The sequence below is a fragment of the Anas acuta genome, chromosome 11 (genome assembly GCF_963932015.1).
Source record: "Anas acuta chromosome 11, bAnaAcu1.1, whole genome shotgun sequence".
NCBI lineage: Eukaryota > Metazoa > Chordata > Aves > Anseriformes > Anatidae > Anas > Anas acuta.
Window position 1 is genome coordinate 15,763,686 of NC_088989.1, and position 23,413 is coordinate 15,787,098.

Below are 23,413 nucleotides of genomic sequence, written 5' to 3' on the forward strand. Positions count from 1 at the left end.
CGGGGCTGTCAATCAGGGAAATTAAATTTCATTCGAAGCCTGCCGGCCCCAGCACTGCTGCCAGTGAGGCTGCTGTCCCACAGGGTCGTGCCAGCCGGGCCGGGCAGTGCGCCCCGGGGCAGCCTCTGGCTTCTGCCCTAAGCCCCGGAGCGGTTATGGTGCTCTCGGGGCTGCCAGAGGCACAGCTCGCCCCTTCCTCTCCCCGGGGATGGGTCCGTGGCCATAAATATCCCAGCTGAGCGCAGCCACCACTGGGTCTTTAACACAAAACGAAGAACATCCCCATTAGCCAGCCTTCTGGTGTTGTCATCGGGTGGGGTGGGGGACGGGGGGGTCCCAGAGCCCCCTCGCACTTGGGGCACTCTGTAGGGTCTAACGCTGCGCTCCCTCTCACTGTAGGATGTGGGCAAGCCTTACCCCCCGGACCTGTCCCGCAGCCCCCAGAGCCTGAGCGACACCGGCTACTCCTCGGATGGCATCTCCAGCTCGCAGAGCGAGATCACGGGGCTGGTGCAGCAGGAGGAGGAGAAGCTGAGCGGCACCGGGCTGGCGGGGCAGAGCCCCCCGAGCCCCTCCGAGCTCACCAAGCTGGAGAGCAGCATGAGGCCGCTGCTGGAGGCTCGGGGGGGCCCAGCAGAGCCCAGCAAGGGCTCGGAGCAGCGGGAGGAGCAGCGACAGCGGCAGCGGCCCCGGTACCTCTCCATCACCCCCGAAGCCTTCGACTCGGACGAGGAGCTGGAGGATATCCTGGAGGAAGACGAGGACTCGCTGGAGTGGGAGAACCAGAGGGAGCAGCGGGAGAGCATGGAGTCTTCGGATGAGTTCGGCAGCAAGCTGCGGCACGACTACGTGGAGGACAGCAGCGAGGGGGGCTTCTCCCCGGTGCCCCCCCACCCCAAGGGCCGGGAGGAGGTGAGCGACGAGGAGTTCATGCGGAGGCAGATCCTGGAGATGAGTGCGGAGGAGGACAACCTGGAGGAGGAGGAGGAGGAGGGGGGCTATGGGCGCACCAAGTACAGCGCCGCTAAGGCCGACACAGAGAAGAGCAAAGAGCCCCCCGTGGCCAAGCGGCACCTGCCGCACGGCGCCAGCAGCCTGTACAAGGAGGAGAGGAAGGAGCTGGAGGCAGCCGAGGGCGACGACATGAGCACGGCCCAAGGGGGCCTGCGGCGCTTCAAGACCATTGAGCTGAACAGCACAACCGGCTACGGCAGGGAGATGGAGATGAGCCAGGACGCGGACACCAGCCTGGAGCGGGAGCCAGAGCTGGAGATGGAGAGCCTGACGGGCTCGCCCGAGGAGCGCTCCCGCGGCGAGTACTCCTCCACCCTGCCGGCCACAACGCCCAGCTACACCTCGGGCACCTCGCCCACTTCCATCTCCTCCCTGGAGGAGGACAGTGACAGCAGCCCCAGCCGGCGGCAGCGGCTGGAGGAGGTGAAGCAGCAGAGGAAGGCTCGGCACCGCTCGCACGGCCCCTTGCTGCCCACCATCGAGGACTCGTCGGAGGAGGAGGAGCTGCGCGAGGAAGAGGAGCTGCTGCGGGAGCAGGAGAAGATGCGGGAGGTGGAGCAGCAGCGCATCCGGAGCACAGCACGCAAGACCAAGCGTGACAAGGAGGAGCTGCGGGCGCAGCGGAGGAGGGAGCGCTCCAAAACTCCCCCCAGCAACCTCTCCCCCATCGAGGACGCCTCCCCCACCGAGGAGCTGCGGCAGGCGGCGGAGATGGAGGAGCTGCACCGCTCCTCCTGCTCTGAGTACTCGCCCTCCATCGACTCGGAGGCTGAGAGCTTCGACGCCGTGGCCTCCAAGCTGTACAAGTCGGGCAGCGAGTACAACCTGCCCACCTTCATGTCGCTCTACTCCCCCACCGAGAAGGTGGAGAGCGGCCCCAGCCAGCCCGCCAGCAAGCCCCTCAAGAGCGCCGAGGAAGCCTACGAGGAGATGATGAGGAAGGCAGAGATGATGCAGAAGCAGCAGATCCAGCAGGCCCAGCAGGGCGTTTCCTACGGCAGCAGCTACCAGCAGGTGGGGTACCGCGGCACCGAGGGGCAGAACGGCTTCGAGTACCAGTACGCGGAGGAGTACGGGTACGAGGGCAGCGCCGCGCACCCCTCGCAGCCCGACTACCCGGGCACCCTGTCGAAGCCGGGTGCGGTGTACGAGGAGATCCTGCAGACCTCGCAGAGCATCGCCAGAATGCACCAGTCCTCCTCGTTTGACCTGGCTCTGGAACAGGGCGACAAAAAGAAAGGGCAGGAGGAGGCGTACCAGGAAAAGCACTTTCTGAACGCCGAGAGTGCGTACGCTGAGCTGATGAAGCAGAACGGGGGTCCCCTCACCCCTGGGACCAGCCCCACGCAGCTTTCTGCTCCTGTCTCCTTCTCCTCCTCCGAGGGCAGCAAGGCCATTCCTGATGTCCAGGTCACGCAGCATTTTACAAAAGAAGGACAGGACCGGGCCAAGCTCCAGGGCGCCCCAGCAGCGCCCAGCCCCGGTCCCAAGCCCCTGACAGCTCCTTATGCCTACAGCAAAGCTACCAGCGCAGTCACAACAGCGGCAGCCGGCCCCGCCAGCACAGCACAGATCTACAGCTCTGCAGAGCCCACAGCCTCACCCGCCAGGAGCTACGGCCCGGTGAAGAGCTCCATCAGCTACGGCTCACAGACGGAGGACGTCTCCCGAAGCAAGGCAGCGGTTGAGACCGGTGTGCAAATGGCCAGGGAGAAGCTCCAAGCGGTGAGCGACAGCAAGCCCCCACCGGCCAAGACGTACCCGTTCTTCAAAAGCTCCAGCCCCCCGCTCTCACCAACGTCTCCTACTCAGAGTCCCACCCGTGCCGTCCCCAGGGCGGCCGCGCCCCCTGGCCCCACCACCAAGTCCACTGCCGAGTTCTCCACGCAGACGCAGAGCCCCCTCCTTGCCTATGACGTCCCCGCCACCACCGGCACCTCCGCCTCTTCCCCCATGGTGGCCCAAGGGACGCAGACGCCGCACCGGGCAGGCTCGCCTCGCCTGGCCCGGCAGCAGTCCTCGCAGGACTCCCCCTTCATGCTGATCACGCTGGCGGCCGACGCGGCCAGCCAAACCAAGCCGCCAAGCTCCTCCGAGTCCCCCACCTCGTCTCCCACCAGGACGAGCCGGCAGATGATTCCACACGGGTACGGCCAGGAGCCGGAGCAGCCGCCGGGTGCATACGTCCGGGCGCAGCACGGGAAGGAGCAAGCCCAGAAGGTGCCCGTGACTTCAGGCGCCGACGGCATCACGGGGCTGTACGGCTGGGGAGCGCTCCCGGCGGAGAACATCTCACTGTGCCGCATCTCCTCCATCCCCGGCACCTCCCGCGTCGAGCCGGGGCCCAAGGTGCCGAGTGGTAGTGCCGTGGACTTGCGGACTGCTCTGAAGTCCGCCCCCATCATCATAACAGACCAAGGCATGGATCTCACCTCCTTGGCCACCGAGGCCAGGAAGTACTGCCTGACCTTGGACCAGCTCCCAAGCCGGCAGTCCACGGCCATCCAGCCCCTGATCATCAACCTCAACGCCCAGGAGCAGCCCCACGCCATCATTGCAGCCGCCAGCACCGCCGGCCTCGCCATCGCCTCCCCGATGCTCATCTCCCAGCCCAAGCAGCCCGTGGTCTACGGGGACCCTTTCCAGAGCCGCATGGACTTCGGGCAGGGGACCGGCAGCCCGGTGTGCTTGGCGCAGGTGAAGCAGGTAGAGCAGGGCGTGCAGACGGGCGCCGTCAGAGCCAGCGGGGCAGCTGGCCCCGCGCCTGCTGGCAAGCCCGAGCCGGCCGCTCCCCCCCAGGCGAAGTTCTCGAGGTACAGTTTGCCCAGCCAAATGGTGAAGAAGGATGTGCTGATCACGCAGACCAGCATCGCGCAGAGCGGCAGCGGCGTCCCGCAGCCCTTCCCACAGGAGCAGGGCTCGGAGCTGTACCGGGCAGTGCCAGTGGAGCTGAAGACCCAGAGCCCTCTCCTTGCCCTGGGAGGGAAGAAGTCCCAGGTGATGATGGTGCAGGTGGAGGACGTGGCAGGCGGCCCGGTGACCAAAGTGCTGAAGGAGGAGCCCCCAGCCAACGTGCTGGACCTGACGGGTGTGAAGGCGGAGAGCCAGGTGGCCTGCTGTGACGTGGTCTACAAGTTCCCCTTCGGCAGCAGCTGCACTGGTGCTTTCAACCCCACTTCCAAGATGCCCGAGAAGAAGGCAGGGGACGCGGTCCCCAGCAGGAAGGCCGGAGGGCCCCTCTATGGCAGCAGGGAGCCGGAGCTGCCGGAGACCTTCCCGTACCGGGAGCAGCCAGCGCCTGCTCTCTACGAGGAGCAGAAGTTTTACCCCACCGGCACCTTTGGGAGGCTCTACTCCTCCATGTCAGACACCAACCTGTCCGAAATCGGGATGAACTACTACCCCCCAAAGGGGGACCAGCCCTTCCCTGCCAGTGAGGCTGCCGTGGACTTGAGCACCATGAAGCATTCCTACAGCGTCGGCTTTGCCGAGGGGGGGTACCTGGGCCAAGGCCTGCAGTACGGCTCCTTCTCCGACCTGCGCCAGCCCACCGAGCTGCTGGGCCACCCGCTCCCCATGAGGAGGTACAGCTCGGCCTCCAACATCTACTCCGATTACCGCTACTCGCCCCGAGGGGACCTGGCCAGCTTCCAGGAGTCCAGCCTGGCCCACTACAGCGCCACGACTGCGCGCGAGATCAGCCGCATGTGCGCCGCGCTCAACTCCATGGACCAGTACGGGGGCCGGCACGCCAACGGCCCCGACGTGCTGCCCTACGGCCCCAGCAGCGGCAGCGGGGGGCTGGCAGCTCAGCCGGGGGGTGCCGTGGCCCCGAAACCCGGCGGGATGTTCAACCCTAACGTCCCCGAGGCGCGGCAGGGCTTTGGCAGCCTGGCGCAGTACAACGTGCCCGGCGTGCGCCTGGGCGCCATCAGGCAGATGTTCCCGTCCTCCGCCACCGTGCGGGCGGCCGACGGCATGATCTACTCCACCATCAACACTCCCATCGCCTCCACGCTGCCCATCACCACCCAGCCAGCCTCTGTGCTGCGCCCCATGCTGCGCGGGCTGTACCGACCCTACGGCCCGGCCGGCGTGGCCGCTGTCCCGCTGGCCAGCCTGGCCAGGATGCCCGTCGTCACCCCCCGCGTCCCGCTGGCACCACAGAGCCTCTACCGCTACCCGGCCCCCAGCCGCCTCCCGGCCTCCTCGCTGATGGAGACGCCCGTCTACCTGGGCAAGCCGGGTAGCGCCGCAGCAGGCACCGGCCCCGCCGCCAAAGCCCCCGCCGGCCCCGCTGCCGGCTTGCAGAGAGCGGAGGCCTCGGGGGCTGCCCCCCCGCGCCGAGGGACCGGCAGCGGGCACCAAGGAGGGCGGGCAGGCGGCCCCCTCGTCCAAGCCGCCCTTGGAGGAGCGGGAGCGGGAGGAGGAGCGGCAGCGCAAGCAGCAGGAGCACGTGCTGCAGCTGGAGCGGGAGCGCGTGGAGCTGGAGAAGCTGCGGCAGCTGCGGCTGCAGGAGGAGCTGGAGCGGGAGCGCGCCGAGCTGCAGCGGCACCGGGAGAAGGAACAGCTGCTGGTGCAGCGGGAGCTGCAGGAGCTGCAGTGCATCAAGCAGCAGGTGCTGCAGCAGCAGCAGGAGGAGCGGCACGCGCAGCTGGCGCTGCAGCGGGAGCAGCTGGCCCAGCAGCGCCTCCAGCTCGAGCACATCCACCAGCTGCAGCACCAGCTGCAGCAGCAGCTGGAGGAGCAGAAGAGGCAGAAGAGCACCTTCCCCAGCGCTGCCGAGCCTGCCGCCCGCCCACCCGAGGGACCCGCCGAGGCACCGCGGGGCCCAGCACACAACGGGCAGGGGTGGCCCCCACCTGGCCAGGCGCTGCCCGGGGGGCCGGAGGGTGCTGCCGGCCCCCGCTACCCTGCGCCACAGCGGCCCCTCAGCAGCTCGGCCTCGGACATGTCCCTGCAAGCTGAGGAGTCCTGGGAGCCTGGCCGGGGCATCAAGAAAAGGAACTCGATGCCACGGCTGCGGGATGCCTACGAGAAGGAGGCGGCGAGGAAGACGGCGGACAGCAGCGTGCAGACGGACGAGGAGGATGGCGAGGAGCGGTACCTGCTGTCACGGCGGCGGCGGTCGCGGCGCAGCACCGACTGCAGCGTGCAGACGGACGAGGAGGACAGCGGGGAGTGGGAGCAGCCCGTGCGGCGCCGGCGCTCCCGGCCATCGCGGCACGCTGAGGCCAGTGCCGAGGGCAAGGCGGACGGCACGGCACGCAGCACGGCCAGCATTGGCATCCAGACCATCAGCGACTGCTCTGTGCAGACGGAGCCCGACCAGCTCCTCCGCGTCTCCCCCTCCATCCACATCACCACCCACGACCCCCGCGTGGAGATCGTCAAGTACATCTCGGCCCCGGAGAAGACGCAGCGGGGCGAGAGCCTCGCCTGCCAGACGGAGCCCGAGCCACCCCCCCAGCCCGGCATCGTGGTGCCCCAGCTGACGGTGCCCACCACCATCACCCCATACTCCACCAACATGCAGATGGTGAGCACGGGCCCCCTGGACCCCCACGCTGTCCGGCAGCAGACCCTGGGCAAGTTTGAGAAGAAGAAGCCAGACCCCCTGGAAATCGGGTACCAGTCCCACCTGCCGGCCGATTCCCTCTCCCAGCTGGTGACCCGCCAGCCGCCCCGCTCTCCCCAGGTCCTCTACTCCCCCGTGTCCCCCCTGTCCCCGCACCGCCTCCTGGAGTCCTCCTTCGCCACCAGCGAGCGGCTCAACAAGGCTCACGTCCCGCCGCAGAAGCACTTCGCCGACTCGGCCCAGCGCCAGCAGACGCTGCCGCGCCCCATCAAGACCATGCAGCGCTCCCTGTCCGACCCCAAGCCCATCAGCCCCACCTCGGAGGAGGCCGGCAAGGACAGGTTCTCCCTCTACCAGCACCCGCTGCTCCCGGGCACCCAGGTACATGCACATGGGGTCTCACTCGGGCACCTGCCCCGAGGGTTCCTCCGCTGACACCATGCTGTGTCCCTGTCCCCACGCACCCACGTCCCCTCTTGGTGGACGTCTCTCCTCACTGGGGACAGGTGTGTCCCCGCTCCACATCCTTCTCCTGCGTGTGCCCGACCACTCTGACCCGAGCTGAACCTTTTTTGGTGACATTTCAGCAGTGTCAGGAGGAGAGGGGCAGCGCTGGGCACGCAGCCGCCTGACACGCTCTCGGTCTGCAATAAATAGACTTTCCCTGGGAGAACAGCTCCAGGAGGCGCCTCAGGCCATTTCGGTTTCATTAGTGCTGCAGCAATTAATATTTTAAAAGGTTGGCTCCCTGCAGCAGCTGATGGCAGCCCGTGTGCGTGGACACGTGGCTCCAAGCCGAGCAGCAGGAGGTTCCTCCAGGTCTGTGGGTACTCAGGGCGGCCGTGGAGGTGGCACAGCCTGTCCATGGGGAGACAGATAGGAGCTGCCACCCCACAGGCGAGCCTGGGTTTTCAGTTGCCCCAGCTGGGTCCCCTTCCTCTCCCGAGGAGCAGGCACAACGTGCGGCTCAGTTTTGGGCTGCAGCTGCCCTCGCTCCCATCCGCAGCCAGCCCCGTTTCACAAGTGGGGAAACTGAGGCACGACCTGGCAGCGCCCTTCCTTACTGCAGCAGCGCAGGGGAAGAGCAGGCAGGGGACGGGCTGCCCGGCGTCCCCAGACACGAGCTGCCCCGCCTGGGTGCAGCAGGGAAACGCAGCCCTGGGAGAGCCCCTGGCTCAGCGGGCCCCGTGCAGCCACTCTGCTGCCGCATTTCCAAGCCCTGCTGCAAAGCGCAGGGCTCTTCGCAGCGCTCGGCGGTGCTCCTCTGCTGGAGCGCCCACGGCCAGCCTGGCACTTGGCTCACTGCCACTCCTGGTAATTATTCATAGAAAGTGCCCTGCCTGTTACTTCCATCCTATTTATTACAGCTTTACATAAACGCCGCTTTCTCGGGGCACGAGGGGACACGCGCGGGGCCTTCGGCCGCTCTGCACAGCCCCGCGGGCAGCGCTGCCTTGCCCCAGGGGGCTGGGTGGCCGCCACCCGCGCTGCTGATGGGTTTCCCTTGCTTTGCAGGTGGGTGGGCTGCAGTCGAGCCCGCTGGCACGCAAGGTGAAGCGCACGCTGCCCAGCCCACCGCCCGAGGAGCCCCACGTGCCCCTGGGCAGCCCGGCCACCCCCCAGCTCTACCTGGGCAGCCTGGCCCCCAAGGCTCCCCCCGGGGCACCGGTCACCAAGGCCAGCCTGCTGAAGGAGCTGGACCGCGACCTGAAGCTGGTGGAGCACGAGTCCACGAAGCTGCGGAAGAAGCAGGCGGAGCTGGACGAGGAGGAGAAGGAGATCGACGCCAAGCTGAAGTACTTGGAGCTGGGCATCACGCAGCGCAAGGAGTCGCTGCTGAAGGACCGGGGCACTCGGGACCACCCCTACCTGCGCGGCCTGGCCGACCGCCGGGACTACCTGTCGGACAGCGAGCTGCACAGCCTGCGCCTCGCCGCCTACGACAGCGCCAGCCTGCGCCCCGCGCCCGCCGCCCAGTACCCCGACTTCGCCACCGCCTCCTACGGCGCCTACCCCTACCCGGCCCCACCAGGGCCCCCCGCCTTCCAGCCCACGCGCCCGCAGCCCCCCCAGTTCCCCGCTGCCAGCACCGCACAGGACAGCTTGCAGGCTGCCCCCTTGCCCGCCTTCGCCTCACCCGGCGCCTTCCCGGCCCCCGGGGCCACGTACACGGAGCTGGGCACCCCGGCCCAGCCGGGCTTCCGGCCCCAAAACCCCTACCAAGCCCAGGGCGCCTTCGCTGGCACAGCCGCTGTGCCTGCAGCGCAGCCCGCGCTCTTCCAGAGCCCGTCAGACACGCACCAGAAGCCACGGCAGACCTCGCTGGCTGAGCTGGAGCAGAAGATCCCCACCAACTACGAGGTCATCGGCGCGGCCACCAGCTCCTCCGCCGTCCCCGACGCCACCTTCAGCGCCGCAGCGGTGAGCAGCGGCTACGAGCAGTACAAGGTACCCGAGGCCCGGCCGGCCGAGAGGGCTGGCGTCACGCAGGGCCCGTCGGCCAGCTTCTCCTCCGAGTCCCTCTACACCAACCTGGAGCAGAACATCCCGCGTAACTACGTGATGATCGAGGACATCAGCGAGCTCACCAAGGAGAGCCCAGCCGTGGACGGGCAGAAAGCGGAGCCGGGGGGCACGGGTGCCAACGGCCGCCACGGCAAAGAGAAGAGCGAGCTGGGGGATGCCGAGGGCTCCGGCCGGCCCTGCTGCTATGCCAAAGCGGAGGAGGAGTCTGAGGAGGATATCTATGACCACCACGGCCCCGAGCATCGCGGGAAGAACAGCTACCACCGGGGCGTGGAGAGCAATGGCAGGGTGTCGGGGAGCTCCGCGGGCTCCTACTACTACGGGGACAGTGAGTACCGGCACTCCTCGCGAGCGGACAAGCATGGCTCCGGTGTGGCACTGCCAAAGCATTCGTCCAAGAATCTGGCACCCGCCGTCGTCTCCTCGAAGCGCAGCAAGCACAGGAAGCAGGGCATGGAGCAGAAGATCTCCAAGTTCTCTCCCATAGAAGAAGCCAAAGACGTGGAGTCAGACCTGGCCTCCTACGCTGTGACAACGTCGGTCAGCAGCAGCAACGTGGCCTCCAGGGCCAAGAAGCTGCAGGACGAGATTACCTACGGCCTCAAGAAGAACGTCTACGAGCAGCAGAAGTACTATGGCGTGTCCAGCCGGGACCTGGTGGACGAGGAGGAGCGGGTCTACTCCGCTGGCAGCAGAACTCGCTCCTCTGGCTACGGGCTGGAGAAGTCCTCCGGCCGTGACACCGTCAGCCGGAGCAAGTCCTACGAGCGGGAGGGCGCAGAGAGGTCCCAGAAGGGCAGCTCCAAACCCTCGTCCCTCAGCATGAGCCAGAGCCGGGGCCGGGCTCCGGTCCGCACGCAGCCCTCGGAGGAGGAGAGCCCCATCAGCCCCCTGGGGAAGTCAGTGGGGGGGTCGCGTTCGGCGGGGGGCCCTGGCCCACAGTCGTCGGGGGACCCCTGCTCCCAGTTCTGCTCCAGCCACTCGTTGCCTGATGTGCAAGAGCACATCAAAGATGTGCCAAGGAACCACTCGTACAAGCACGAGGAGGGCTACGGCATGGACGATTCCCATTGCGTTGTCTCGGACAGCGAAGGTAACAGCTACCCGTGGTGGTGAGCACCCAGAGCATGGCGCTTCCCCGGGGCATGCTCGTCTGCAGAGACACTCTCACGGCCTCAGTTTGCTTGACACGTGCCTTCCTCCCCCCTTTCCAGTCCTTGTCCGGGTGTTTGATGTTCGCCGGCGCTGCCCGGTGCTTGCGCGGTGCCCCACCCTGTCCCTGCCGGCGCGGGCTGTCCCCTGTGTGTGTCACCAGCTGCTTGCCTTCTCCTGCCTCATTGCATGGCTTCAGCCCGGGCTGCGTTCCCGCCTGCGGAGCGAGAGATTGACTGTGGTTTGTTTTTGGTTTCTGAAGCCTATCATTTGGGTCAGGAGGAGACAGACTGGTTTGATAAGCCCAGGGAGGTGCGGTCGGAGCGGGTAAGGCACTACGGCGGCCACTCTTCCTCGCAGAAGAGACCCCCGCTAAGCACACCTACCACGACTACGACGAGCTGCCCGACGAGGACCCGTGGCAGCACGACGACTACCCCCAGCACCGCGAGCACCGGCACCACGGCGACTACGGGCGCCACGCCGCCTCCTCCCGCCACGACGAGCAGCCGCGCCGCTCGGCCAAGCAGCACCCGCGGGAGCCCGGCCGCCACGAGCCCCGCGGCCATGCGCCGCCGGCCACCGCCAAGAAGGCGCAGCAGCCTGAGCCCCGCGGCACGGCACCGTACGGCCCCAGCGCCTCCGAGTACGCCCCGCCGTCACGCCCTGCCACGCACCACCATGGTGCCGAGCCCCAGAAGACGGCGAAGATGCCGCAGCCGCACGGGGCACCTGCCCCAGCGCAGAAATCAGAGGCACCGACACCCGCGCAGCAGCCGGCGGGCAGGCAGCAGCAAGCTGGGCAGCAGGCAGCGCGGCAGCAGCCGGCGGCGAGGCAGGCTGCCCAGCCGGCGGGCTCGGCACAGCCCAGGACACAGGGACCCGCCTCATCCCGGCCACCACAGCAGCAGCCGGGGACAGGCCAGGCTGCGGGGAAGGCACCGGCCGCACCGCACGCGCAGCCGGGTGGGCACCCGGGGCCACAGGTGAGCATGGGCACGGCTGGGTCTGCTGCAAGCCCCAGAGGAAGGGTTGGGGACCAAAAGGGGACCCATATGTGCATGTCCATGCACGTGCCACCCCAGATGGCACCTTTCAGGAGGGTGCACAGCCCTGCGCCCCTGCCTCTTCTGGAGCTGTGGGGCCACTTCCCCACCGCACTTTGTGTTTTTTCCCCGGGGAGCAGTACACGGGCATTGCCACAGCAAGCCCTGCATCACGTCCCACCCAACTGGACCACCCTAAAGGGTGCTCTGCTCTGCTGTCCCGGCTGGGGGGGTGAGAGCCTAAAGGCATTTTGTGCCTCACAGCAGAAAGCGGAGCAGACAGACGTGCCCAAACCCGCGGTGAAGGTGCCGCAGCAGCCGGGGAGAGCGCCCACGGCTCAGCCCCCAGGAGCAGCAGGTCAGTGCGCCCCGAGGCACAGGGCTGGCCCCGTGCTACCTGGCTGCCCCCCCCCAAGGGGCCTTTCCCTGCTAACAGCAGCCTCCTTTGTCCCCCAGCAGACAGCAAGGTTGGGCCAAGGGCAGCCGGACCCCGTGGCCCCGCCAGCACAGGCACAGGGCAGCCTGGGGTGGAAGGAGAGAGCGTTTTCTCCAAAATCCTGCCGGGAGGGGCAGCAGAACAAGCAGGCAAACTGACTGAAGGTAAGGGTGCACCCCGCAGACGGCGATGCATTGGGACGGGGTCAGGCACCACAGGGGGGGCCGGGAGCCTCCATCGGGATGCACCAGCATCGCAGTCCGATGGCTTTGGTTTGGGGTCTGGGCATGGGATGCATCAGGACGCTTCTATCCTCACGCTTCTCCGGCTTCCCCGCAGCGGTGTCAGCTTTTGGCAAGAAATTCACTTCGTTCTGGTGAGAACGGCACAAGGTGAGTTGAGCGGCGCCGATGCCGCGCCCCGGTGCGTCCCTGCCCTGCCGTGCCCTGACGCCCTCCCGCTGCAGGAGCTGGGGAAGCGAGTGGAGACCGAGTCGTTGCAGCGGAAAAACCTATGAAGAAGCCAGCGGCCTCAGCACGCGGCGCCAGACTCTGGGTATAACGGTGAGCCGCCCCCCGGGGCCATCCCCAGCTCCGCACCAGGAGCTGCTCCAGCCCTTGGTGGCGTGGTGCCCCCGTCACCTGCTGTCACCCGGCCAGGTGGCAGCGTCCCCATCCCCTCCCTGACCCCTGTCCCTCTGTCTCTCAGCAGCTTTGGAAAGCAGGGTGACCCCCTGGGTGCCGGACCTCACGCAGCAGACGGCGGCGAGCAGCAGCTCCGGCGCGGCACGCGTAGGGGGGACCCCCGCTTGCCCAGGGGCCGTGCCGGGACCCGCGGCCCTTTCTCAAGATTATACGCAGAGTTGCTCCCTCCGAACCCCAGCTCTGGCATCTTCATAGGTTTTTCCCCTCCGCGCGAGCCGAGGGCCACCTTTCCGTCCCCTCTGTCCTGCCGGCCCCTTGGCCCCCCTGCACTGCAGCCTGCTCCCCCCCCCGGGGAGTGGGCGCGCCCCGTTAGGACCTAACACTGTTTCACTACCGAAATACGAGGCCATAGGACTCTGACAGGCAGCGCAGACGCGGGCTGGCCTTTGCCAACGCCGGGCGCTGCCCTGAAGCCATTCGAAGCATTCAAAGGGCCACGCTCGCCCTCGCCACGCAGCCGGCGCGCCCCGCTGCCGGGCACCCCTTTTCTTTGAAGAACAGCCTTAATCATCCCACTTTGAGTTCTGTGTATACCTCATCTGCACCGGGGGGGGGGGGAAACGGGGTGTTGTCGGGGAAGGGGGGGAATGGGCTTTTTATTTTTCCATTTTTTTGTTTCTTTGGGTTCATTTCATTGATTTTTTTATTTGACTTTGTACCAAATCCTCTTCCCTCTTTGCTTTGTGCGACGAGTTAGCACATGGGCTGTTGTTTGTAGAAGCAATAGAGTGCAGGAGGCCACACCAAGAGCACAATCCACCGAAGACGATCAGGAGAGCTTCAGCCTCTGCCGATATCCTTCCTCTTTACTGTGCAATTCAAGTCCTTCTTAAGCCATTACGCGGGGGCCCGCTGGCACCGGCGGAGGGGTCCCCACCACCCCCGCGGCGTGCCCGGCCGCCCCGCTCCTCGCCCCCCCGTCCCGCCGGCCCCGGTGCCCCGCGCACCCCGTCCCGTGTTCTATGCAACGAAACACCACGGCTCCGGAACGAGCCCCGGCCGCAGCCGACAGCTCCAACGTGGCGTGCCAAGGGCGTCACCGCCACACCGGGTCCCCCCCCCCCCTCCTTGTCCCCCCCCCCCGCCACCCGTGCGCCCCCAGCCCCAGCCGCAGCCCGTGGCCTGCTCGCCCCCGCCGCGGGGTCGCCGCCGTGCCCCGTGCCCGTGCCGCCGTACAGCATGGCTTCGCCGCTTCGCCGCACGCCCCCCGGCAGCGCTCGCTTCTACCTTCGCCTGGACTCTTTATTTATTGATTTTTTTTATTATGATGGTTATTTTGATTTTTTTTTTTTTTTTTTGTAAATTATTATTTCGAACGGCCGCCGGCCTCCCTCCCCCATCGGCTCCTGGCGGTGTGGGATGCAGAGGACCTGGCCGCCCTACAGGGGCCCGGGGGGGGGCCGCAGCTCCCCCCCCCCCCCAGCCCCGGCGCTGTAAATACCTGTACAGTGTGTAACCGGCACCGGGCCCCCCCCGGCCCCCCCCAGCACACCTCCAGCCGCCCACCCGGGGCTGGGGGGGCCCCTTTTTGGGGGGCGGGGGGGTGTTGGGGGGCCGCGTGCCCCCCCCCAGTGACGGTGTGCGTGTGTGCCGTGCCCTGTGAGCCCCGTCGTGCCCCCCCCGTGCCGCCGCCGTGTCGTGACCGCGTACCACGAGTCGCCCCCCCCCCCTCCACCACCCCCCCGACCCCCCCCCCCCAGGTGTTTCTGTGGGAACGGAATAAAACAACGCGGACTTGGTCTGAACCCGCCTCCGCCTCGTGCCTGCCCCGGGGGGGTTGGGGTTTTTTTTGGGGGGGGGGGGTCGGGGTTGGGGTCCCCCCCCCCCGCGCCGCCAGGGGGCGCTGTAACGCGGCCGGGGGGGCCCCGCCCCGCCCCGCCCCCCGGAAGCGGCGCCGCCCCCCCCCCGAGGCCGCGAGATGGAGCCGGTGGTGAGGGGCTGGGGGGGGGGGAGGTGACGTCACCGGGGGGCCCGGCCCGGCCCGGCCCGCGCGCGTCCCCGCCGCTGCCCCCCCCCCCCCCCCACAGAGCCCCCCCCCCCCGTGCCCGGAGCCCCCCCGGTGCCTGCGCGGCGCCCGCAGGTGCCCCCCCCCCATGTGCCCCGGGACCCCCATAGCCCCTGGTAGCCCCCCCTCCATGTGCCCTGGTACCCCAGTAGCCCCCCCCATATGCCCTGAGACTCCAGAAGCCCCCCCCACGTCCCCTGGTACCCCAATAACTGTACCCCACGTGCCCTGGTACCCCCATACCCCCCCATGTGCCCTGGTACCCCAATAGCACCCCCCACACATGCCCTGGTACCCCCATAGCACCCCCCCATGTGCCCTGGGACCCTGGTAGCCCCCCCCCATATCCCATGGTACCCTGATAGCCCCCCACCATGTCCCCTGGTACCCCCATACCCCCCCCCATATGCCCTGGTACCCCTATAACTGCCCCCCATGTCCCCTGGTACCCCCATACCCCCCCCCACATGCCCTGCTACCCCTATAACTGCCCCCCATGTCCCCTAGCACCCCAGTAGTACCCCCCCGTGTCCCCTGGTACCCCAATAGCACCCCCCCATAAGCCCTGGTATCCCAATAACTGCCCCCCATGTGCCCTGGTACCCCCATAGCAGCCCCCCATACACCCTGCTACCCCAATAGCCCCCCCCATATGCCCTGGTACCCCAATAACTGCCTCCCACATACCCTGGCACCCCCAGAATCCCCCCCCCATACCCTGTTCCCCCAGCCTTGCCCCATGCCCCTGGTCCCAGCCCCGTGCCCCGCAGCCAGCCCGCCGGTCCCGCAGGTGCTGCCCAGCCTGGAGGAGGTGGCGGGGCTGTACCGGGAGCTGAGCCAGCACCCGGGGCTCAGCACCGCCTGCCTGGGCCCGGACGTCACCACCCAGTACGGGGGCAAGTACTGCAGCCTCTACACCGGTACGGGGACGGGGACGGGGCGGGGGGCACGCGGGGAGGGGGATGCCGGGGGTGCTCACCCCGTCCCCTTGTCCCCGCGCAGAGTGGTCGCAGCGGGACCTGGCGCGGGCGGAGACCATCAAGTCGTGCCGGCAGTACCTCGTCTTCCATGATGCCACCTCCATCGTCTACGCGGGGCCCGCCGGCACCTCCTGCGAGATCAAGGACGAGTGCGTCCCCCCCCGTGCCCCCCATCCCCGCACCACTGGGGCCGTGGGGCTGACGTGGGGCCATGGGGGCCTTCCCGCAGGCTGCTGAGCTGCGAGTCCCCCAGCGGGGCGCTGAAAGCCGTCCTGCGCAAGGCTGCCGTCAAGGAGAAGGAGAAGGAGAAGCAGTTCCTGGAGGTGAGCTGGGGGCCGGGGGGGATGCAGCAGGGAAGGGGCGGGGGGCTCAGGCTGCCCCCACCCCCTGCCTGCGCCCCCAGGTGTGGGATCAGAACCGCAAGGTGAAGAGCATCGACCTGACGGCGCTGGACAAGCACGGCAGCATCTATGATGACGGTGAGGGACGAGGGCTGGGGTGGCCCTGGGGGACCCCGGGGACGGGGCGGCCGGTGCCTGAGCCTCCCCGCAGACCAGTTCGGCTGCCTGGCCTGGTCGCACTCGGAGACCCACCTGCTCTACGTGGCGGAGAAGAAGCGCCCCAAGGCCGAGTCCTTCTTCCAGAGCAAAGCGCCGGAGCTGGACTGCTCCACCGATGAGGACCTGGAGCGCCCCGAGAAGCCGGACGCGCCCCTCAAGGTGGGTCCCCGACACCCCCGGGGTGACGGCTCCGCGCCCCGCGGGTGGCACTGACGGGGCCGTGCCGCAGGGCGAGCAGTTCGTGTACCGCGAGGACTGGGGGGAGACGCTGAGCACCTGCAGCGTCCCCGTGCTCTGCGTGCTGGACATCGAGGGCAGCAGCGTCTCGGTGCTGGAGGGCGTCCCCGAGCACGTCTCCCCCGGCCAGGTCAGGACGGGGGACAGCAGGGACGGGGGAGGTGGTGGGAAATGGGTGACACCATCGCTGAGCGGCGCCGTCTCCCTGCGGGCAGGCCTTCTGGTCCCCAGAAGACACCGGCGTGGTGTTCGTGGGCTGGTGGCACGAGCCCTTCCGCCTGGGGCTGCGGCACTGCACCAACCGCCGGTGAGTGCCGGTCCTCCCCGGGCACCCCAAACCCCCGGGGCACCCCCAGCCCGCCCCGCAGTGACGGTCCCCCTCTCCCCGGCAGCTCGGCACTCTTCTACGTGGATCTGACGGGTGGGGATTGTGGTGAGTGGCTCTCCCCCAGCCCCCAGCGGTGCCCGCTCTCCCCCAGCCCCCTGCACCCTCTCAGCGTCCCCTCGTCCCCTCGCAGAGCTGCTCTCGGATGACACCAGGGCCGTGTGGTCCCCACGGCTCAGCCCCGACCGCTGCCGCATCGCCTACCTGGAGAACAGCGCCCTGGGGCCCCACCAGCAGTGCAGCCGCCTCCTCATGGTGAGCAGCTGGGCCCCAAAACTCCCCCGGGGGGTTTCAGAGGGGGCTGGTGGGCAGGATGGGACCCGACAAAGCCCCCCCGGCCCGTGTGTCCCGCAGTACGACTGGTACACCGAGCAGACCCGCACCGTGCTGGAGGCCGTCCCGCGGCAGGCATGGGGTGAGTACGGCCCCGCGGGGAGCTCTGGGGAGATGGGGTGCAGGGGGTGCTGAGCCACGACGCTCCCCCCGCAGGCACCTTCCCCGGCATCTACTGCAGCGCCCTGCCGGCGCTGTGCTGGGCGGCCGACAGCCGGAGGCTTGTGCTGGACACGGCCCAGCGCAGCCAGCAGGTAAGGGGACACGGGGACACGGGGACACGTGGCGGGGCCGTGGCGGTGCCCGGCTGGACTCTGCCCTCCTGCCCCTAGGACGTGTTTGTGGTGGACACACAGACGGGTGCCACGACCTCTCTGACAGCCGGTGAGTGCCGTGCTGTGCCGTGCCGTGCCGGGGCTGGGGCTGGTCCTGCCTGCAGCTCTGAGCCTCCCATCCACCCAGGTGCGCCCCAGGGGAGCTGGTCTGTCCTCACCATCGACCGGGACCTCCTAGTGGCCAAGTTCTCCACCCCCAGCTGCCCCCCCACGCTGGTATGGTGACGTCCCCATCCCCACGGTGACCCCCAGCCCCCCGGCCGCTGGCACTGAAGCTTCTCCCCACGCAGAGAGTCGCTGTCCTGCCCAGCGCGGGCCAGGAGGCGCAGGTGCAGTGGGTGTGCCTGCAGGACGCACCCCCCGTGCCCAGCATCAGCTGGAGCATCCGCACCCTGCAGCCCCCCCCGGAGCAGGAGAACCCCCAGTACGGTGAGCACCGGGGGCAGCAGGGCTCTCGCCCATCCCTGCTGAGCCCTGACCCTGCCTCCACCACCCCCGCAGGGGGCCTGGACTTCGATGCCATCCTGCTGCGCCCGAGCGAGGGTCCCACTGCCCAGAAGCCCCCCCTGGTCGTGATGCCCCATGGTGAGAGCTCGCCCCCCAGCCCCCCCGCAGAGCTGGCTGTGTCTGCACGGTGTCACCCCGCTGCCTGTCCCTTGCAGGGGGACCCCACTCCGTCTTCTCTGCCGGGTGGATGCTGTACCCAGCCGTGCTGTGCCGCGTGGGCTTCGCCGTGCTGCTGGGTGAGCGGGGGGGGCGTTGGGGCACAGCACCCCTGCAGTGCCCGCAGGGTCCGGGGCAGGGGGCAGGAGGTTTCTGACGCCGTCTCGCCCAGTGAATTACCGCGGCTCACTGGGCTTCGGCCAGGACAGCGTCAACTCCCTGCCGGGCAACGTGGGCACGCAGGACGTGCGGGACGTGCAGGTACGGTGCCGGCACACGTGCGAGCCCCCTGGCCCTGTGGGCGCCCCCAGGGAGGGAGACCCGGGTGTGGGCACGTCCCCACCCCGGCACCTGTCCCCTGCGGGCGCAGCTCTGCGTGGAGCGGGTGCTGCAGGAGGAGCTGCTGGACTCCAGCCGGGTGGCCGTGGTGGGCGGCTCACACGGGGGCTTCCTGGCGTGCCACCTCATCGGGCAGTTCCCCGACACCTACCACGCCTGCGTGGTCCGCAACCCCGTGGTGAACATCGCCTCCATGGCCACCACCACCGACATCCCCGACTGGTGAGTGCTGCGCCCCCCGGCTCCCCCCGACCCCGACCCTGCACGTGCCCCCCCTGCCTCTCGCCCGCAGGTGCCTGACGGAGACGGGGCTGCCCTACGTGCCGGCTGCCCTGCCGGACCCAGCGCAGTGGGCGGAGATGCTGCAGAAGTCACCCATACGCTACGTTGACCGGGTACAGCCCTGTCCCTGTCCCCATCCACGTCCCCGTCCCCTGCACCCACCCGTGGCAGTGTTACTGAGCCGTGCCCCCCGCAGGTCCGCACGCCCGTGCTGCTGATGCTGGGGGAGGACGACCTCCGTGTGCCCCCCAAGCAGGGGCTGGAGTATTACCGTGCCCTGAAGACCCGCGGTGTCCCCACGCGGTGAGTAGGGGCTGGGTGCTGGGGAGCGGGCTGCGGGCACGGCGTTAACCCCGCTCTGCCCTGCAGGCTGCTCTGGTACCCGGGGAACAACCACGCGCTGGCCGGCGTCGAGGCCGAAGCCGACGGCTTCATGAACATCGTGCAGTGGCTGCTGGAGCACTTGCGGTGCTGAGAGGCCCCCGGCACTGTCACTCCCCAATAAACGGTGTAGCTCAGCACTGGGCTTGTCCGTGATGGTGCTGCGGCCGCCGGTCACGCCGCAGAGGGTGGAGATGTCCCGCTGCCAGCTCCCAGCACCCCGCAGCCCCCCCGGGTGCGCACAAGGCAGCGGGTCTGGCACTGCCCCCAGCCAGGCACATGCCTTGGCACCCTGCCCCGCTGTGGAGCCGCAGACGGCGGCGGCCCAGCGCGGCGGCGGAGCGGCCCCATGGCCTCGGGGAGACGGTGGGGCACGGAAAGCCCGGGGGAGCCGGCAGAGGGGCTGCAGAGCCACCCCGGCTCCTGCTACCGGGAGCTCAGCCGCTTCCCTGCCATCACCCGCGCCGCGCTGGGTGCCGCAGGGGGGGGCCAGGCCTTCCTCCTCTACACCGGTGAGTTGGGGCTCGCGCGCCCCCGGCACTCTTGGCACGGGCAGGTGCTGACGTCCCCGTCCCACAGAGTGCAGCCAGCCCGACCTGCGCCGCCGGCGGCTCCTGCGCTTCAGCCGGCACTACAGCCTGCAGCGTGTGGGTGGCAGCCTCACTGCCAGCCGGGCAGCGCTCAGCGCCGAGATCCACCACCAGTAGGGCTCACGGCTGGGCTTTCGGGACGGGACGGGATGGGGCGGTGCGGCCGTGCCCCTGCTGCAGCCTCCCTGCCGCCCGCAGGCTTCTCAGCCAGGACTCGCCGTCGGGGCAGCGCCGCGCCGTGCTCGCCCGCTGCCCGCTGCAGGGCCACGAGGTGCTGGAGGTAATGCGGGTGCCCGGGGATGCCTGGGGAGGGGAGGTGGGTGCTGTGGGTACGGTGTGCCCGTGCTCAGCGCCCCCCCTCGCCCAGGTGTGGGACGGAGGTGGGCGCAGCCACGGCGTGGACCTGACAGCGCTGGGGAAGCACGGCAGGGTCTACACAGAGGGTAGGGCCCCCTCCCAAAATACCCGCAGGGTGCAGGTGAGGGTGGCACGGCTGGTGGCCCCGCTGGCTGCGCCTGTGCCACACTGGGCTTTGGCACCCTGTCCCCGCACCAGGGCCCTTCGCCTGCCTGGCCTGGTCCCGCTTGGAGACGCGGCTGCTCTACGTGGCTGAGAGGAGCCAGCCCAGGCCACCAAAACCCAGCCTGTGGCTTGTGCCGGGGGCAGCCGGGCCGGCAGAGGAGGAGGAGGAGGTGGGTGGTGAGCGTCCCGTAAGCGTGCCACGTGCGTGGTGAGTGTGCCAGTGACCACACCACGCACGCCGTGAGCAGGGCGAGCAGTTCGTGTACCGCGAGGACTGGGGGGAGGCGCTGAGCACCTGCAGCGTCCCCGTGCTCTGCGTGCTGGACATCGAGGGCAGCAGCGTCTCGGTGCTGGAGGGCGTCCCCGAGCACGTCTCCCCCGGCCAGGTCAGGATGGGGAGGGGGGGCAGAGCCCTGGGGTCAGTGGGAATGCCCCGTGGCTCCGGCACGAGCCCAGCTCTCACGCAGGCTCTGTGGTCCCCGGATGACACCGGCGTGGTGTTCGTGGGCTGGTGGCACGAGCCCTTCCGCCTGGGGCTGAGCGCCTGCTCCAACAGGAGGTGAGCCCCGCGGTGCGACCCTGCTGCCCACCCCGTGCTGGCACGGTGAGGGCTGATGTAGCCACGGAGCGCTGACAGCCACTGCTCCTCCCCAGGTCGGGCATTTTCCATTTGGAAGTGGCCAGCAGGCGCTGCGGTGAGCGCTGGGGACCCCAGGGTGCCCTCGGTCCCCGGTGTCCCCGTGGCACTGACCCCGCTGCCCACAGAGCTGCTGTCGGCACAGCCCCGTGCCGCCTGCTCGCCCCGGCTGAGCCCCGATGGCCGGCGCCTGCTTTACCTGGAGGGGGCCGTGGGAGGGCCCCACCGGCAGTGCCTGCAGCTGCGGATGGTGAGGGGGCTGCGCGTGCTGGGCCGCCCCTCCCGGTTGGGCAGGAGCTGTCCCCAAAATCCTTCTCGGTCCCCAAATCCCCCGTGCCTCAGTTTCCCCATCGGGGTTTGGCTCTCCCCAGCTCACCTGGCAGACACGGCAGACGGTGACGGTGCTTGACGTGGTGCAGGAGCCCACGGGCGGTGAGAGCCACGCAGCCAGCGGGGCTGGGTGCTGCTGGGGGGTCAGATTCCCCCCCCCCCCCAATGCCGGGGGCCACCACCCGAGCTCACCAGTGCCCTGCCCTGCTCGCAGCCTTCACCGGGATCTACGCCACGGAGCTGCCGCCGCGGTGCTGGGCAGCCGACAGCCGGCGAGCCCTGCTGGGCACCCCGCAGCGCAGCCGCACGGTGAGCTGGGGGACAGGGACAGAGCAGGGCTGCGACACGGCCCCCGTGGTGACCTGGGATCCCGCGCTCTGTCCCCTCACAGGACCTGCTGCTGGTGGACACGGAGGCAGCCACTGTCACCAACCTCACTGCCGGTACGCTGCGCCTGGCTGCTGGCGGCTCGCTGGCAAGTCAGGGTGAGCCCCGGCGGCCATCGGGGTGCTGCTGTCTGCAGGGTCACCCGAAGGGTGCTGGGAGCTGCTCACCATCCAGTGGGACCTGCTGGTGGCCACCTGCTCGGCCCCACACCGCCCACCCCGCCTGGTGAGCAGCGCCGTGGCACGGCACCATGCGCGGTGCCCGTGACACCTTGCCGAGGGAAAGGGGTGCCCCGGTGCCACTCAGCACCCGTCCCCAGGTCGTGGCAGAGCTGCCACCGTTGGGTCAGGAGCTGTCCCTGCACTGGGTGACAGTGGAGGATGCCCCAACGGTGCCTGGCATCACCTGGAAAACCCTGATGGTTCGGCCTCCCTGTGGTGGGCAGAGCTCTGCTCCATGCGGTGAGCGCCCAGGGGCCCCCAAGCACCTGGGTGCTACTGGGTGCTGGGGGCCCTTGGGTGGAGGGGGGCGGGAAGGGCCTGGGGACACTGGGCACCCAGGGCAGTGGGGACTGAGCAGGGCCCCTTCCTCGGTGCAGGCACCCAGCCCTTCGAGGCGCTGCTGCTGAGCCCGCCGGGCCCCAAGGCACCGCACCCCCTCGTTGTGTGCCCCCACGGTGAGTGAGGGGGCAGCGGGGACACCCTTGTGCTGCTGGTGGCACCCCAAGTGATGTCCCTGCTGTCCTCAGGTGGCCCTCACGCCGTCTTCGATGCCCGCTGGCGCCCGAGCATGGCCGCACTGTGCCGCCTGGGGTTCGCTGTGCTCCTGGGTGAGTGCTGGGGACCCCAGTGCCAGGTGTCCCCCGTGCCACACTGGGGACGTGGCACCCCACAAATGCTCTCTCCCCAGTGAACTACCGCGGCTCCCTGGGCTTCGGGCAGGCCAGCATCGAGTCCCTGCTGTCCCGCGTGGGTGAGCAGGATGTGGCGGACACACAGGTCAGGGGGGCGCTGGGACAGGGTGCTGGGGGTGCTGTCGGGGTGGGGTGCTGACCGTGGGGTGCCCCACGCCCGCAGCTGGCCGTGGAGCAGGCGCTGCACAGCGAGCCCCTCGACCCACGCCGCCTGGCCCTGCTCGCCGGCTCCCACGGAGCCTTCATCGCCCTGCACCTCCTCGCCCGTGAGCCCAAGCGCTACCAGGCGTGCGCCCTGCGCAACCCCGTCTCCAACCTGCCCGCCCTGCTGGGCACCTCCGACATCCCCGACTGGTGAGGCTCGCCCACCCCACACCGTGCCGCGTCGCTCTGTGCCCTGGGCACCACACCACCCCCCTGCCTCCCTCCCGCAGGCGCTACGTGTCCCTGGGGCTGCCCTACTCCTTCGAGCGGGTGCCCGGTGCCGAGGACGTAGCCACCATGCTGCAGCGCTCGCCCATCGCCCAGGCGCACCGGGTACGGCACAGGGGGATGGATGTGGGGGGGCCGGGGCTGGGGGCTGAGCACCCACCGCTGCTCATGCCGCAGGTACGGACGCCGGTGCTGCTGTGTGTGGGTGCCCGGGACCGGCGGGTCAGCCCCACGCAGTCGCTGGAGCTGTACCGGGTGCTGCGGGCCAGGGGGGTGCCTGCACGGTGAGTGGGGCGCAGGGGTCGGGGGGAGCAGGCAGGGAGCCCTGGGGCACCGGCTGAGCAACCCCTGCCCACCCCCAGGCTGCTGTGGTACCCGGAGGGCGGCCATGCACTGGCAGGCACAGAGACGGAGGCTGATGTTTTTGGGAACTGTGCCCGCTGGTTCCTCCAACACCTGAGACAGCCCCGGCACAGCCCCTAGCACCAGCGGTGGCCTTGGAGTGCCCGGGGGTCCTGGGGATGGCACCGGGACCAGAGGAGAGCAGAGCAAGTGACGGCACAGGATGGAAATGGGGACATGGGCTTGCCTCTAAATAAACTTGTGCCACCTGGTGCAGAGCTGTCCTGTGCATCTTGGCCCTGCT

The 23,413-nt window shown here is 69.1% G+C and overlaps 3 protein-coding genes across 7 annotated transcripts in view; all 3 read left to right on the forward strand.

Annotated features, from left to right (window-relative positions):
- Positions 1-12,971, forward strand: part of BSN (bassoon presynaptic cytomatrix protein) — a 65,677-nt gene extending 52,706 nt beyond the window's left edge. The window contains 10 exon segments of the mRNA XM_068694194.1: positions 400-5,283; positions 5,285-6,973; positions 8,108-10,211; positions 10,533-10,634; positions 10,637-11,256; positions 11,581-11,674; positions 11,773-11,916; positions 12,092-12,144; positions 12,219-12,315; positions 12,464-12,971. Of these exon segments, the coding sequence (XP_068550295.1) occupies positions 400-5,283; positions 5,285-6,973; positions 8,108-10,211; positions 10,533-10,634; positions 10,637-11,256; positions 11,581-11,674; positions 11,773-11,916; positions 12,092-12,132 (9,678 nt within the window). The 3' untranslated portion in view covers positions 12,133-12,144; positions 12,219-12,315; positions 12,464-12,971.
- Positions 12,972-14,290: 1,319 nt separating this feature from the next.
- LOC137862301 (acylamino-acid-releasing enzyme-like) lies at positions 14,291-19,096 on the forward strand. The gene is made up of 22 exons (XM_068694215.1): positions 14,291-14,386; positions 15,252-15,381; positions 15,464-15,590; positions 15,671-15,764; positions 15,845-15,920; positions 15,994-16,160; positions 16,231-16,368; positions 16,454-16,545; positions 16,631-16,671; positions 16,757-16,878; positions 16,978-17,038; positions 17,113-17,210; positions 17,289-17,340; positions 17,419-17,507; positions 17,582-17,720; positions 17,793-17,876; positions 17,954-18,034; positions 18,127-18,215; positions 18,325-18,515; positions 18,586-18,688; positions 18,772-18,878; positions 18,945-19,096. Exons 1-22 carry the CDS (start codon positions 14,375-14,377, stop codon positions 19,048-19,050), a joined length of 2,199 nt encoding a protein of 732 aa, XP_068550316.1. The 5' UTR covers positions 14,291-14,374; the 3' UTR covers positions 19,051-19,096.
- Positions 19,094-23,381, forward strand: LOC137862299 (acylamino-acid-releasing enzyme-like). 5 transcript variants are annotated; one of them, XM_068694208.1, is made up of 21 exons: positions 19,094-19,468; positions 19,536-19,659; positions 19,745-19,826; positions 19,914-19,989; positions 20,102-20,238; positions 20,314-20,454; positions 20,536-20,627; positions 20,723-20,763; positions 20,834-20,955; positions 21,077-21,137; positions 21,250-21,344; positions 21,427-21,478; positions 21,559-21,647; positions 21,742-21,883; positions 22,021-22,098; positions 22,171-22,251; positions 22,332-22,420; positions 22,499-22,689; positions 22,770-22,872; positions 22,945-23,051; positions 23,130-23,381. In XM_068694208.1, the coding sequence occupies exons 1-21, from the start codon at positions 19,306-19,308 to the stop codon at positions 23,248-23,250; spliced, it is 2,187 nt and encodes a 728-aa protein (XP_068550309.1). In that variant the 5' UTR covers positions 19,094-19,305; the 3' UTR covers positions 23,251-23,381. The 5 variants fall into 5 exon arrangements, with proteins under 5 accessions (XP_068550309.1, XP_068550305.1, XP_068550308.1 ...); XM_068694204.1 differs by having other exon boundaries at positions 19,112-19,468; positions 19,536-19,826; XM_068694207.1 differs by having other exon boundaries at positions 19,112-19,468; positions 19,536-19,826; positions 21,742-21,859.
- The last annotated feature ends 32 nt before the right edge of the window (positions 23,382-23,413 follow it).